General features: G+C 43.0%; 1 protein-coding gene across 3 annotated transcripts in view; it reads right to left on the bottom strand.

Annotated features, from left to right (window-relative positions):
* PTPRB (protein tyrosine phosphatase receptor type B) overlaps positions 1-16,132 on the bottom strand; it is a 113,168-nt gene that overhangs the window by 29,200 nt on the left and 67,836 nt on the right. For all 3 annotated transcript variants that reach the window (XR_452232.2, XM_057556812.1, XM_057556813.1), the window contains 7 exons: positions 14,181-14,450; positions 10,516-10,779; positions 8,437-8,700; positions 7,412-7,693; positions 3,936-4,214; positions 3,261-3,410; positions 783-1,026 (listed from right to left, as the gene is read on the bottom strand). Coding sequence is in view for 2 of the 3 variants with exons in the window: in XM_057556812.1 (XP_057412795.1) it covers positions 783-1,026; positions 3,261-3,410; positions 3,936-4,214; positions 7,412-7,693; positions 8,437-8,700; positions 10,516-10,779; positions 14,181-14,450 (1,753 nt within the window). In the remaining variant the exon portion in view is untranslated. The remainder of the gene's footprint in view (positions 1-782; positions 1,027-3,260; positions 3,411-3,935; positions 4,215-7,411; positions 7,694-8,436; positions 8,701-10,515; positions 10,780-14,180; positions 14,451-16,132) is intronic.

Genomic DNA, 16,132 nt, shown 5'->3' with positions numbered 1-16,132 from the left:
ATACTGGCTGGATATCAGCTCTGCCAACACCCAACAGAGAAGGCACATCCTCTGCAGAAGTACTAACCTTGGATGCCTGTGGCCTTATATCCAAGATGGCAGCCTAGGTTCTCTATCTCTTGGGGATCCTGGTTTGGGGGGCTGTGTATACTTACACCTGCTTTCGGGGAGCATAGTGTAGAAGAAGGGCACAGACAATTCCCACAGATGGAAGGGCCTGTTGGCCGCAGTAGTGCTCCCTGGGGCCAAACCAAATAGCTGCTCCTTTTCATCTGCCATCTTACTGGGAGGAGAGGGTGCTTCCACTCATTCAGGGGCCTTTCCCTTCAAGGGTTCTATCTGGACCAAAGAGCAGTTTCATCTTGTTACGCCTTAGAAGGTAAATTCCAATCCTCACTAAAAGTGGAAGATAAAACCTCATATTTCTTGAGTCTCCCTGAACTCAGTCTTTCTGTTTGGACATTTTCACAATTGTTAACATGGTAAGTAAATTAAGTCTGATTCATACTAGAGAAGTTTTAGGAGAAAGGACACTCTATTAAGAACCTTCAATTCTTCACATAATGAATTGGAGCTTTTGCACAACGCGAAGGCCTTCTTTACACATTACCTGTGAATGCAGGCAGGAACACAACTTTTATAAATTACCTAGTAAAATGTAGAGCACTCTTGTAACGCAGGTTATTAATCTACAGGAGCTCGTGTGCATCTGAGGCCCAGACAGCTGAGCGCCCAGTGATGGAGCACGTCCCTTCTAGCAAAATGACGGTAATACATCTAACCTGTAGGCCGTGCGCGGCTTCAGCGGTCCGTCACAAAATTTTTGCTGATTGGGATCACATTTTCCACCCAGGCTCTCCATCTCTGCACCAAGCTTAATGTTAAAACTCTTAGAGTTGCTGTCAGGACTTTCGGCACATTTGCTGGCAAAATAATCAGTCTGATACACCCGAACGGAGGCATTGTGCCTGTATTCCAGGTAGGAGGGCAGAGGGTGCTGTTGTTCTGGCTTCAGCTCATCACTGCCTGGAGGGAGAAAACCCACAGTGAAGCACTGACTTTCTTGTGACTTCAGTGAATTTCTAACTAGGTTTCTGAGGTTACCTCCTCACCCACTATCTCTAGTCATCCCTGGAGTGCAGAATCTGTGATCTCAAAGGATGCTATGAAATTCTCCCAATGAAATTAATTTAATTCACTTTTTCTAAAATAAGTAAAAATTAAAAATAAATAGTGCATATACAAAATTGTATATATGCATATTCATCTACACCGACACACACACGGACACACACACACACACACACACACACACACACACACACACTATCGTTTTTCTAGGAAATAAAATATGTGTGAATGAGAGGGTGGCTCCTGCATCAAATGATAACGAGTCCCGTAACTCCAGAAAGTTGGACACTCCCCACTGTGGGAGTCAAGCCACTCAGAAAGGTCTCTACCTTGCCAATAACCATTGTAGCTGAGCGAATAAGGAGATCCCTATGACCTGGGAAATGGGGAAAAGATAAGAGGAATCAGGTCTGAGGCCAGAGCAGTCGCCTCATAGGCACGCTCCCCGTGCCGTGCCCAGTCTGATAATTGCTCCGTGTCCTGCTCTGTTATCTTGAGTACAGCTTAATCTTGGCTTGAATTTGGTCCCTCATGCAGAACACTTCCCAGAACTCTTCCCCTGTCCACCCAGCCTGCTGTGTGTTTTGGCACTGCAAACTCGTTTTGATGTTGGCTGGAGGAAAGCATAATTAGGAAGACAAATATTATAGAGATTGGATACCATTTACAGTGAACTTTAAGGAGTGGTACTGTGGGGCTTCTTTGTATCCTGGACTCAATCTCAATTTATTAAACTTTTATTGTTTAATAAAATTTGCTCAAAAATGAATGGATCTTGGAAATATTATCCTGTTGGCAGTAGTTAAAAGGAAGGTTGCCTTTAGGAAGAGTATATATGCTATAAATGACACTTATGTGAGATGGACTGTTATCTTAGATCACCAGGGGGAGCACAGCCCATCTCCATGGACATCAATAATTGAAACCCACCTGGCTGGAGAACACGAGTCTGAATTCTGGGGTATTACTTTTTTTCAGCTACTGCCTTATATTCAGGTAGGAAAACACTGTCTTCAGTGCAGCCTACTTAAATTTAAAGTCTCTCCACAGTTCACCTATTTATCTCCAATTAGGATGTGTGAGGAAACTTGGAGTGCAACATTGACCCTTGAAATTATTGAATTAATTATGCATAACCAGCTCTAGTACAATTAAATAAAATGTAAAAATACACAGTGAGAATGAAATACTGTTTAGCTCCAACATTTGTCATGGCAGGTTTAAAGCTTCCCATTGCCCACAAATGGGTTAAAATAGTCTGGGATGCTTAAGAAACTCCAGTGCAGCACCTTAAACAATTTTGAAAAATATAAGACATGTGGAATATATTAATGTCATTCCAGACACAAACATCTGTTTTGGAGAAAAAACACACAAGACCTCAGTGGCAAATACACATATGGACATGTGTGCCCCCAGATACAGCACTCCTGCAGATGACTTGATGAATGCTGATGTAATAAGCTCTAAAGATCATACTTGGTGGTTGTATGGAATGTGATTATAAGAATTACCTAGTATTTGCCTGATCCATAAGAATTGGGTAACACTGAATAATTTAGTGGACTAGATAATGAAACATATTATTGAAAATTCAGTAGAGAAAGGAGGAATGCTCTTCATGATCATTTTTTTCCCCTCTTTTAAGCTTTTGAATATTTTTGTGAATTGGTGGGTGGTTTCGGAGTGTATGATTGGTGCAGGTATTGAGACAGGAAGTGGGGAAGGCAGATGAAGCATATAGCTGCTTAATGGCAGAACAAAGGAGCTGAACGGGACTGAATAAGTAGCAAAGAAGACTGAATGAGTCAATACATGCAATGCACTTCCAACAGTGCCTGGCACATAGTACGGGCTCAAGAAATGATGGTTATTGTTATTATTGATGTAGCTGCTATTAATATTACTCACCCATTTAATAATTAAACCCAGCAGATAATAGGCTTTATTGCTGAAAGAACCTTTGAGCAGTTTTTTGTTACATCTCCCTGCATCCAGCAGAGAGAGAGTGAAACGACATAAAAATTAAGTTTTCTTCTTTTAAAAACTTGTCACAAAAGGAGCTCCCACAGTGACTTTTGGGAAAGTAATCCTGTGTCTTACAGCAGAGTTAATTCGTGATCACTTACCGTCAGCCTCTCTCACCACCACTGTGAAGTATTTCACAGCTCCATTGGTGTCGCTGAACCAGCTGCAGTTGAAAGTAAAGTTGATGGAAGATTTGCTAATTAGCACATCCTTTTTATTCACCCGAATATGTGGAGGTGGAGGAGGAGGGCCTGGAAGAAGGGTGGGGAGGGAACCAAGAAGGGTCACAACTATGCTTTTACATATAAAATATCAGTGAAATGAAGTTCTCTACTCACCTACATCAGACCCTGTGTGTGTGTGTGTGTGTGTGTGTAATGCTTGGAATCAAGGAAACCTCCTCCTCTCCTGAAGGGAAGCAGGCAGAGGAAGTGATTTGCCGGTAGCACATTAAACATAAGGAAAGAGGCAGCTCCTCAGCAGGATTTCCTGAAGTTGTAGCATCAAACTGCTTAAAAGCTCCATTATGGCTCTAACTATATCAGGCAAAGAGATGTATTTAAATACTAACTCATTCAGGTTCTTTAAGATCATTTAACTTGTTTGCTGCCAGGATGCGTTACACAGAGAAATGTTTCTACTTCCCAGAGCCTTTCAGGTCCTCTTCAAGTGACAACAAGACACACTACTGTGGGTGAGCCGTACACACGGGAACAGGGGTGATGGATACCATGGAGAAAGGCACACGCCCTGCGTACGCCTCCAGGGACACTTACGGTCTATCATGGTGATGGTGCTGTCTTCAACCACCTCACTGGTCATGCCGGCTGACTGCACCTTGATGGACACCAGGTATCTCTTATGGGGCACTAGCATCATGATGTTGAGCAGAGATTTTTCTTTCTCCAACTTTCTGGAGAACTCAACTTCTTGAGTGTCCATTTTCCGGCACTCAATGCTGTACCCATCAAAGTCAGAATCGGGAGGGATCCAAGAACAGGCGATGGCCGTGGAGTTCTGAGGACGGCAATGCAGATTCTGTATCTTGTCTGGCTCTAAAGGAGACAGGAAGAGACACTTTTCACAACTCTGTGAGACCTCCTTTTAGCTCCTTTGGCTCCAACTAGCTCAGAGATCTAAATAAATAATTCTCAATCTTCGTGTGAATTGTCTTTCATAGATCTCCAAGGGGATTTCTGCCTATGAGACTCCGCTTTGAGAAACACTAAACGTTAAAATTCTGTCCCTTTAGAAAAATCACCAGGTGCCATTGTGACTGGAAACACAAATGTACACGTGGGCACTGAAATCAAGTGGCAGAAGTCAGATAGAAGGTGGGGCAGAGTAGCCGAGAGGTGCAGCTTGATCTGCCTGAATTCAAATTCTATTTACCAGCGATGCACTCGTGGGCAAGTGATTTAACGTATCTGTGCCCTATCTGTAAAGTGGGGAAATTAAGAATACCTACTTTATATGGTTACTGTAATGACTCAATGAGCTGAAACATGCACAGCCAACCAGCACAGTGGCTGGCGTGCTAACTGCTCAATAAATGTTAGTTCTTAAAATGAGGAAAGTAAGAAATGGCATTGCTGACGTGTTTACCTTCTGGATCTGGCTTCTGTCCCTGTCTTCCATTTTTTGCCTGCCCCTCCCTGCTCACACGCCACGCTCCAGGGACTGAACTACTGTGATTCCCCACATATGCCAGTCTCTTCCACCCCCCTGTTTCATCCCCCTGTGCTTATGGTCATTCACTTTCTTCTGCCTGACAGAGTGCCTGACTCAGTAGGGACTTGAATGGCAGCTGATTTTATTTGTTCCTGTGAGTGACACAACCATGAATCTGAAAGAAAAGCAGTCACGTGACTGTGCAAGTTAACAACCAAACTGTGTAGGTTACCCTGTTATATATGCTCTTCTGGGAACTATGTGTAGACCTACTCGGCCCTCCCAGCACAGCACCTGTTGCTCTGATTTGGAGCACGACCCACCTTCCCCTGACACATGCTTTGTTACAGGAGTCCTTGTCCTCAACAAACACTCAGCATCTGTGTGCTACTGAGTGAATTCCTGTTTCATATCAAGGTCTGTAAATGTAAGCTAAGTCACAGCAGGTTAGATGAGGATGATTTAGGAAAAAAAATCAAGCCGAGGATTTTTCAGGATAGAGGAAGAATTGGCCTTTGAGGCAGACAATAATTGTGTCTTTTCAAACATTAACTGCTTGTTAATCTTTTTGAGCTCCCTTCAAACCAAGTCACAGCTGAGACCCAAATACACCTCCTCTTTCAGCTTTGGAGAAATTCTTTTAAAACATCCTGCCTAATCCGTAATTCTGATAATTTACACAAAGTATAATATGGAAATTTGCTTTGATCTCTTCCCTCAGTTCCTTCTCTCTCCTCCTTTTCACCTCTAAACCCTGCCTGCCTTCCAAGACTCAGGTTACATCTCCATTCACTAAGAACCGAGTACCTACTATGTGCGCTGTGCCCTTCTAGAGACTGTGAACAGTCCAGAAGTGAATAAGACATCAGCCGTAACCTCTAGGAAGGGAGATGAGTCCAAACCAGTCATAATACAAGGTAGAAAAGAGAATGTACCAGAAGAAATGGGGAAGAGGATGTTGGGTGAAGTGACAGACAACTTTCTGCTTCTGGCGTTAGCGGTGGGCAGGAGTTAGCAAAGCCTTTCTGGCAGAGATGACACCTCGCCAAGAAATTGGGAGAGGGGCATTTTAGGCAGAGAAAACCACGAACCCGGGCACCAAGGGTGGGGCTGGGAGGAGTGGGAAGGTGGCTGGTGCAGCAGTGCAAGCTGTTCATCATGGCAGGAATGTGTCTGTGAGAAATGGGGCACTGGAATGATTTTACATGAGAATTCTCAACTTCTGTTTTGTTTAATCCTCTGTTATCTTGTGTTTTCTGTTACCCACAGCCAAACCCAGTCTGAACTAATGCAACCCTCAAAGTTCATTCCGCCATTCCCTGTAAAACTCAGCATCGAGTCCCTCTTGGTGCCGGTTGCTTTCCTCTTGGGCAGGCCCCATTTGGTAAATGCCTCTCTTAAATTCTAGCATCCAGGACCGAATACAATATTCCAGATGTGACCTGACCAGCCCAACCTCAACTGAGCTCTCAGATTCCAACACCCGTGACTCAATTACACAGCCCACAATATGCCACTGCAAACCCCTCTTGATCTTGCTATAAACTAAAACTCTTAGTTCTTTTTCACATATTTCTCTTGACACACACCTATGTGATCCCAAACTGCTCTTTGGATACAATCCAAAGAGTTATAATTTTTGTAGCATTAATGTTTGTTGAATTAACAAAACAGCTACTGGCTTAAATTTCTAATTTTCAACTTTGTATTTTATCAATAACCAATAACTATCTGATCTGATCTCAGAAACTACATTTACTGGGTATTATTGAAAAATAAATATTTGGATTGAGGTTCCTATACCAAAAACTTCTGTTTCTTTGAGGTCTGTGGTATTTATCTCAAAATGCCTTGGGGAAGAAACTGATATGTACTTTATTGTTGAAGTATTTTCATCTTTAGAATTTACAGCAATAGGTCCTAACCAGTACCTCTGTTTCTAGTTTGCCCCTTTCAATCTGTTCTCTGTTCCACCCCCATAGTGACTTTCTAAAATGCAAATTTGATTATATCTCAGCTGAAAATCCTTCAGTGGCTCCAATGGACTGAGGTTCAAAATCATTACCATGGCTCACAAGACATTTTATGACCTGACTCTCCTAATCCTCACCTTTTATCCTCTGGCCAACTAAACTCCTTTCTATTCCTGTCTCCTGCCTGGTTTTGGAATCTTTTTTTCTCTCTACCTGGAACATTCTTTACTTCTTTCTGCATCTCCACCCGGTGAGTCTTACTCTTTCCTTGGGTTTTGATTTGGATGTTTCTTCTTCTAGGAAGCTCCCTTTTATTGGGTCAGATGCCTTTACCCTGTGTTTCTCTAGGGCCAAATACTTCCTCCATCACACCCAAAATGTCTTTTTAATGATAGTACCTCCCACTCAACTGTAAGCTCCATGAGGGCAGAGATTATTTCTTGTTGTTAAAGTTGAATAAATGAACAAATCTATATAGTACTTCTATCTGAATTCAAATCTAACCAAGTTCAGGTAAAAATGTGGATTTAAACCAAAGCCCCATTGGAATAAGATGTTGCAACACCTACTTCCTCCCCACTTCATCTGAGAATCAAGACATGTCATACTTGTCCTCACAGATCCAAAAATTGGTTTGCTGTAGGTTTTCCAGGAATCACCACTGACAGTCTTGACACTGAATTGATAAGATCTCCCTGGACGAAGACCATACACGATGCGTCCTTCTGATTTTCTGTTGCTGTAGGGGTTGAAGACTGTGACGGCATCTCTGGGGAACCACTGCAGCTCAAAGTCATCATAGTCTGTCCAGTCCGGTGGCCCTTTCCAGGTGATGGCCAACGATGTGTTCGCAACATCCGCAAATGACATAAGACTGGGAGGACTTGGGGCTGTATGTATGAGAAAGTAAAAGATCATGTAATCACTTCTATGCCATAACATATATAAATAAGATAGCTGAGCGACTTCAGACATACGTTTAATGTACTTCGTAGGAAGAGGTAATATGATAACATAATAATAAGAGCTTCCATTTACAGTGTTTACTACATGTAAGACACTGTCCTCAAGTGTTTTATGTACATTTTCTTTAATTTTTTTAACCAGAGCTTTTTCACCAGGGTGCTGTGGAGCATGAGTGTGCCCTGAATGGATTATAAGTATGAGAAGATATTTATTCCATCAGATTTGGGGATGTGAAGCCTAGAGTCCGCAGACAGTTACATCCAATTGCAGAGAGCCTTGTTCATTGACCCCAGGGTGGCACACAGATATCAATGTTATCTGTGTGTGCCCAAGAAATAAGAAAATCTAGAAAGCACTGATCATAGTAACACAATGATGATGTATATGATTATCCCCATTTTACAGATAAGAAAGCTGAGGCTTAGAGATGCTCGGTGACTTGCCCAGCTTCACATAGGTAAGTGGCAGAGCTAAGCCAAGGACCTAGATCTTTTCACCCAAAGTCTGTCTCCTTTACCCATTCTATCACAGAGCCTTCCCAAGTTCAGGGGCTAGCACATGGTACATCATTACCGATTTTATTTCTTATTAATAAGACCGTAATTAAAACATGCCTGTGGAAGCTACTTCCCACCAACACTTGGCCATTGGCACCTGGGCTTCTTACCTGTTCTGCTCTCCCCCGTGACCTTGTTGCTGAGATCTCCACTATGAGTTATCACACACAGCGTGTATTTCCTTCCGGGAACGAGGCCATGGAAACGCCACTCTGTCAGGTCCTTGTCTTTCCAGTTTTCCTTCTTTGTGCCATTGGGGTTATAGAGAATCAGCTCATAAAAGTCGAAGTCTCCAGAGGCTGGACTCCAGCTGAACCAGAGACTGTCTGTCATGTTTCGATTGGATCCCTTGAGGTTACTCACAGAGGCTGGGACTTAAAGAAAAGGAAAACCTTTATTAAAAACAAGACAGATAGAAACAAAGGCATTTTGGCCCACAGGTGAAAACATGAGCTATGTTGGGTGTACGGGTGAGTAGTGCCTATTGTAGAGTCAGATCTTGCTTCTACTTCAGGTCACTTGAGTTTAGGGGCATGTGGTCTAGAGACCTGGCACAAATTAAAATAAAACAAAGCACAAGGGGTGGTGACTTCTATATGCTCGCTACATGTCCTCTGATAAACATATAAAGTGAAATCTTCAGAAATGACTAAGTCTGGTCAAATAGTTCATAACTTAGGATATAAAAAGCCCTGAAAGTTGTTGATAAAATGTTCCTGCCCCTTCCAGTCTGGCCCATCTCACTCGGGCCACTATCCCATAACATCCCTCTCTGGGCCTCTTTACTTCCTCTCCATCCTCTCTTAGGTTCTCAGTTCTCTCTCTCAGCCCTTTCTTCCCCCAAAATCTATACTGATGGAACCTCACTTGGGAAGTGAAGTGTTAACAGTCATTTCTACTATAGTATAAGTTAGTCAGGCTGGCACCTGTCCCGTGGGCACGTAAGCTTCATGATTCTTTGGAGAGTGAAGACTGTTGTCCCTTGTTGGAGGAATTTTAAACATTAATGAGCAGATATGGGAAGATGTGCCGAGGGCAGATGGCCCTGAAGATGGTAACATCTAGGAAATTCCACTCATGGCTTATCCGCTGCTCTTTTTCATTCCCTCAGAAGACAAGCTGAGAACTCCTGTTGAGTGACTAAAATGAGCTCTTCCCATGGCTCCTCTCACCTTCGGGTCTCAGCTGAAAAGCCTTCTCTGTCTAAAGTGGTCTCTAAGTCTTGTCCTGCCGAGTCACGCTGTGTCACAACATCATGTTTATTTCCTTCAGAGGATTTAAGGGGTTCCAAAATCATCACCCTTTAAAATCTGCCGTCCCGCCCCCTCCTTCTCTCTGCTAGTGTAGAGCCCTGTGAGGTCAGGGGCCCTGTGAGTCTTGTCTACTCTCCTAGTGCAACAGTGAGCCCAGTGCCTGGCACACAAGAGCACTCAAAAACAATTGTCAATTAAGAATAAAAATTGGGGACTTCGCTGGTGATCCAGTGGCTAAGGCTCAGTGCTCCCAGTGCAGGGGGCCGGGGTTCCATCCCTGGTCAGGGGACTAGATCCCACACGCATGCCTCAACTCAAGAGTTCACATGCCGCAGCTAAGACCCGGCGCAGTCAAATAAATAAATATTTTAAAAAAGAATAAAAATTGAATAGAAAAAATGAGATAATGGACTCAAATTATGGAGAAAGAGTAGATCCAGTTTCTTATTTGCAAAACCCAGAGATGTTTCTCTCTCTCATTTTCCTGGAACTCTTGTGTTCACTTCATCTAGTGCTGTGTTTCTGATTCACAGCAGTCTTTGCTTGTTGGCCCCATTTGTAGCTGCCCTTCTTTGGACCTGCTCTCCACTCCTTCTATTTCCTGTAGAAAGCTGAAAGGCACAGCTTGAATTGAGCCCCGATGGGTTATAACCCTCGCGTAGCAGTTTGCTGGCAAGTAAAGGAGCCAGATTCATGTTTTTCACTAAACTCTATGAGGTAAGCACGTGGAGGAAACAAAGCAAAAACCAGTGCAAAAACTATTCTGATATATAATCAAAGGTCTGATTTAGGGTCAGAAATTTCATATAAAGGTCACAAATTTCATATAAAGCTACACCCTAGGTAGAACAGGAAAGTAAGGACAAATCAAGGAAAAGCCAGTGAGTACTGTGACAATTTCCTTGCTATTCATGACAGCTTGGGTTCAGGTCTTACCTGTTCTACCGAATATGGAAGACTCATTAGACAGCTCCCCACTGTGAGTTACAATCACCATTTTGTACATTCGACCTTGTAGCAAGTTCTGAAAAGAGAAGCTCTGGACTTGCGGGCCAACTTGAGCTCGCTCCTGAAGAGTTCGATCTGGGTTGTACAGAAAGATGTTGTACCATTTGAGCTCCCCCTCTGAGGGGGTCCAGCTGAAGGACAGGTGTCTGGTGGCGTTCTCTGTGATCCTCAGGTTGGTGACAGCTGCTGGGACTAGAAAGGTTGAGGAGCAAGAGAATGAGACTGAGTTTTGCTACAGCCAGCCCTGACCCAGCCCGCAGTTGGCGCCTAGATGGCCACACTCCAACAAGCAGCTCAAAACACACCGTCCCTGCCTTTAAGAATACTGACTTCGTGGAGACCCCAGAGCAAAGAAACCCGAATATTGTGAATTAGCGAGGCTGGAGCTAATGTTAATGTTAAAAAGCAAAACCACAAGAGAACAACAAGAAAAAACCCCCACTAATGGAAAACTATCTTTAAAGACATTTTTTGCATGTAAAATAAATGTTAGTCTGACCCGTGTGACTAAATATTTTTCCAATACTAGGAACTAGATCAGAGATCAGCAAACTATCTCTGAGTGCCCTCTGAGAGCTAAGAAATGACCATTGGAGGGAAGGGCAGTGGGAAGGAGAGACTAGGTATGAAAGAAAGGGAAAATCAGGCAGAAAGAGAAAACTAGATTCAGAGACATGGGAAAGACAAGGAAGAGGAAAAGCCAAAACCATTTTTTAAAAAAGGTTTACATTAGGATTTTGGAACCCTTTTGGCCTTCCGTGCTACCTGCTGGCAAGGTGATCAAGTGCCACCAGAAATGACCTGCTTCCAAACTGTTGGCACAGATGCTGCCTAATACCATGGAAGTCTTAAGATGCCAGTGGAAATAGAACAGGACATCTGTCTCCTCTCTCCTGGGTTCTCTTCTCCAAACACTTTCTCAGGCTCTTTTGCTTTTCCCCTCTCCTTATGCCAGATCCTTAAAAGTTGGTATTTCCCATGGTTTCACCCTTTGTCTCCTTCATATTCGATAACACTAGCGAAACAGTCAGTCTCATTCACTTTATGGCTCGCTATGGCCTGCATGTTTGTGTCCCCACCCTGACACCCCCGGAAATTCATGTTGAAACCTAAGGGCCAAAATGATGGTTTCAGGGGGTAGTGAATGGAAGATGATTAGGTCATGAGGGTGGAGACTTCATGAGTGGGATCAGTGCCTTATAAAAGAGACCCCAGAGGGCTCTCTCATCCTTCCCACCATATGAGGACACAGTGAGAAGATGCTCGCTGTGATCCAGAAAATGGGCCCTCACCAGACACCAAATCTGCTGGAGTCTTGACCTTGAACTTCCAGCCTCCAGAACTGTGAGAAATAAATGTCTGTTGTTTAAGCCACCCAGTTTATGGTATTCTTGTTATAGCATCCTGAACAGACTAAAACATGGATTTAACTAGAATTTTTGTCCAAATCTTTATCTCCAGCTCACTTTTCTGAGCTGAGGGCCCCTATTATCAATGATCTATTGATCACCTCTCTCTGCAAGTCATTCAGACATCACAAACTCAGTTTAGAACTGAGCCCTGTATCTTTTTCCTTGACACTGTCTCCTCCTGCTTCTCTTATCTCAGTTAATAGAGTCATCTTCTACCAGGTAGAAACTGTAGAGTCTTCTTCTATTCCTCATTTTATACTCCACTCAGCCACCAAGTGCCATCTTATCTAATGCAGGACTATTTCTTGACTATATCTACTATTCTTCATCAGGGCCCCTGCATTAGTTTTGCCTTGAACCCTTATCGTTTCTATGACTGCCATCTCCTTAGGACCCCAGTTACCTCTCTGACCACCTCCCCTCACTTTGTCGTCACTCACTGTGCTCTACCAATAGTGGCCTCATTACTGCTTCTCCAACGCTCCCACCTCAGGTTCTTCGCCTTGCTGTTTGCTCTGCTTGGGGATGCTCTTCCCCAAATATCTACACGGTCCTCTTTCTCACTTCTTTCAGATTTTTACTCAAATGTCACCTTCTCAACAAAACCTTTCAGGACTGTACTATCTAAAATTGTAAGCGTCTAGCACTTGCTAACCCACTTCCTGCTTTAATTTTCTCCTCAGTATTTATTACCATTTAACGTACTACATTTTTTACTTCTTTATTTTATTCATTGCCTTTCTCCCCTACTAGAATATAGGCTTCATGACCATGAGGGCTGTTTTATTCATTTCTGTGTATCCAACATTTAGGACAGTGCCTGGCACACAGTAGGTGCTCAATAACAAGTGCATTTATGAGCCTGTCTCCCCACCTTTGGTCTCTTCTCCATTCAATCTATCCCCCATTGCCATCTGATTCACATTTTTTTTTTTTAAGTACAAATTTTTATTATAGAACATTCACTCTCTGGCTGAAAAACTTTTATTGTCTCCTTTTATTTATTTTATAAGATGAAAAATAAATTCCTGAGGAAGGCATGCCAGGCACTATCTAATCTGGCCCGAACCTGCCTTTCCAGCCTTACGTCTCCACCATGTGACACACACTTCGGCCACGACAAAATCTCACTGCTCCTTCTCACGCCTCCCTGTCTTGGCACGTGGTCGTCTGTCTGCACAGGGTGTCCTTCTAGCTTTTCTCCATGTGGAGAATTGCTTCATCCTTCATGACAGTACTGAAAGGTCACTTTCAAGAAGACTCCCCAATTCCACCTGACTCCATGCTCCCCTTGATGCTGGACATTCCTCTCTCACAAACAACCCTTACACAATGTATTGTCATTACTTGTCCATGTGTCTGTCTCCCCCAATTGTCAGTCACTTCTTCCAGGACAAGAAGCATGCCTAATTTATCTTTATGTCCCTATCGACATCAAACTCCTTTCAGACCTAGGTGCTTAATAAATAAATAATCAGTTAGACCCGTGGTGCTGTCTGAATAATGGCCCCCAAAGATGTCCATGTCCTAATCCCCGGAACCTGTGAATATGTTACCTTATGTGGCAAAAGGGACTTTGCAGATGTGGTTAAGTTCAGGATCTTGAGATGGGGAGATTATCCTGGATTGTCCGAGTGGTGACCGATGTGATCACAAGAGTCCTTAAAAGATGGAAGAGGGAGGCAAGAGAGCAGAGAAGGCGATATGGTGACAGACACAGAAGTTGGGGTGAGGCCATTGCTGGAAGGAACGTGAGTGGCCTCTAGAAGCTGAAAAGGGTGAGGAATGGATTCTCCCCACGAGGTCTCTAGAAGAAACACAGCCCTTTTGTGACCTGACACCTTGATTTTAGCCCCATAAACCTATTTTCAGATTCTGAACTCCAGAACTAAAAGATAATAAATCTGTGTTGTTTGAAGCTGCAAAGTTTGCGGCAATTTATTACAGCAAAAATAAGAAATGAATAGAGCCAATTTTGATGCAAAATCTGAATTGGAGTGTGGTGGGCTGAAAGCTGTGTGAATAGGCCGACTGGCGGAAGTGGCAAATCACGGTGAATGTCCCTGCTGTGTCAAGAAATATATATCATCTCCCAGTGTTGCTTCATCCCTTTGGCCCTACAGTTCTTAAGGAATAGCAGACAGGGAGGTATTGTACGAAACAACAAGCTGTGCGAATTACCTGTTCGGCCTTCGGTTTGGACTTCCTTGCTAAAGAGGCCTCCACTGACGGTTAGGATCTGTATCTTGTATTTCTTTCCTGGCGTTAGGTCTTCAAATTTGTGCTGCTTAGTGGTGGCTGCCTCTGACGTGTTACTTAGGAGGATCCCATCTTCACTTAGAAGCAGGATATCATACCTTTCTGCCACGCCAACAGCTTTTTGCCAACTTACTATTAAGGAGTGACTACTGTATGCATTGTCTGCAGTTATTCCCTGGATGGTCGCTGGGACTGCAAAGAAAAGAGAGGCCAGTTCCATCCCTTAGGGTTAAGTAACCAATGGAGAAAAACTTCTCTAAATCAACTGCAGATGGAAGACGATGCCTCATGGTTGCATCGTTGACACTTTCCATGTGCCCTTAGGAGAAAGTATTTCTTGGCCTGAATTATCTGTATAACTGCTTAGATTCTCTATTTTTTTTCCTCTGATTTAGATGGGATCTTGAAGTCAAACAAGTAGAAAAATTAGTGGAAGTGACACTGATAAATATGCAGAGTGATGCATATCGATGTATCTAGAAAGTGGAAGAATGCTGAACAAATTTACATTCAATGAATACAGTTTGGATGACTGAATGGTGTCGCTTGTTTAGACTTTCATTCCCAAGATTAACTCAAGTCAAAGCTTCAAGCCTTGACCTAAGCAGTAGCATATAACAGTGTTTGTACTACAGCTCCTGATGTGAAAGGCCAGATAGTATTATTTGTTAATAATATTTTATGTCTTAAGCTTATATTTTTTCTCATTCTACATAGTATCCTTAAGAGATCTCATCTACTCCCATGGTTTGAATTGTTAGCCATGTGGTGATGACTCCCAAATTTAAACTCTCAGTTCAGATTTCTCTTCTATTTTTGCAAATGACATCCCTCTCTGGATGTTCCACAGACACCCCCCCAACCCTCAAGATGCCCAGACTGAACTGCTCATCTCCCTCCCACCACCTCCTTATTGCCCTTTGTTGGTCCAAGTCTTGGTCCAACTCTTGGTCCAAGTCAGAAACTTGTCACCCTCACCTTTCTACATAATCAAACATGAGTCTTGTCATTCCTGTCTCCTAAATCTTACATCTCTTGGGTCTTTCCACTTCTCTCCTTCTCTTCCTCACTAGCCTAGGACACTATCATCTCTCAACCACAGTACTGCAAGTTTCTTGCTTCCTCACTTCCCACTGTTTCTAACTGTACACAGTATCTGGCAGATTCTCATAGCATGCCATGCTGATGGCCCTTTAATGGCTACCCACAACTCTAAACACTTTAACAAGGCATACGAGGCCCTTCGAAATTAGGTCCATTTACCTACTTGGCCACATGGCTCACATCGTTATTCTAGCATAAGTAGTGTATAGCCATGCTTTCTCTCCCATCCAGGCCTTTGCTTTTCTGCTGGAACCAGATCAACACATACTTCAACAAGATAATTTCTTAGTGTCTTTTTAAATGTTACCTCCTCCTGGAAGCCTTCCCTGACTCTTTTTGTTTCCTCCTATAGTATCCTATCATTACTTTTATTTTAGCACTTATCGTGCTATACTTTAGTTGCCTTTTACCTGACTCCTTCACTATATTGTAAGCTTCTTTGGTCAGGGGCTCTATCTTGCTGCTGAATTCCCATTTTCTAACGTAGTGCTTGACATATAGTTGGAGATATACGTATATGAAATAGAGACAGAGAAGGGCACAGTACAGAGGCCCATGCCCCACAACTAAATAAGTGGTCATGAGAATGGAAGACATCTAGTACATATTGTATCACAGTAGAGAGAGCATGACGCTTGGAGCCAGATAGACCTAGATTAGAATTATAGCTCTAGGTCTTATTACATGTGTCCTTGATAATGTTTTATAAACTTTCTAAGCCTTACTTTCCTCATCTATAAATTGAAGATAATGATCTCTACCTTGTAGTA

This window comes from Balaenoptera acutorostrata, chromosome 11 (assembly GCF_949987535.1).
Source record: "Balaenoptera acutorostrata chromosome 11, mBalAcu1.1, whole genome shotgun sequence".
Lineage (NCBI taxonomy): Eukaryota > Metazoa > Chordata > Mammalia > Artiodactyla > Balaenopteridae > Balaenoptera > Balaenoptera acutorostrata.
The sequence above is the reverse complement of the archived record's forward strand: the minus strand, read 5'-3'. Positions and strand labels throughout refer to the sequence as shown.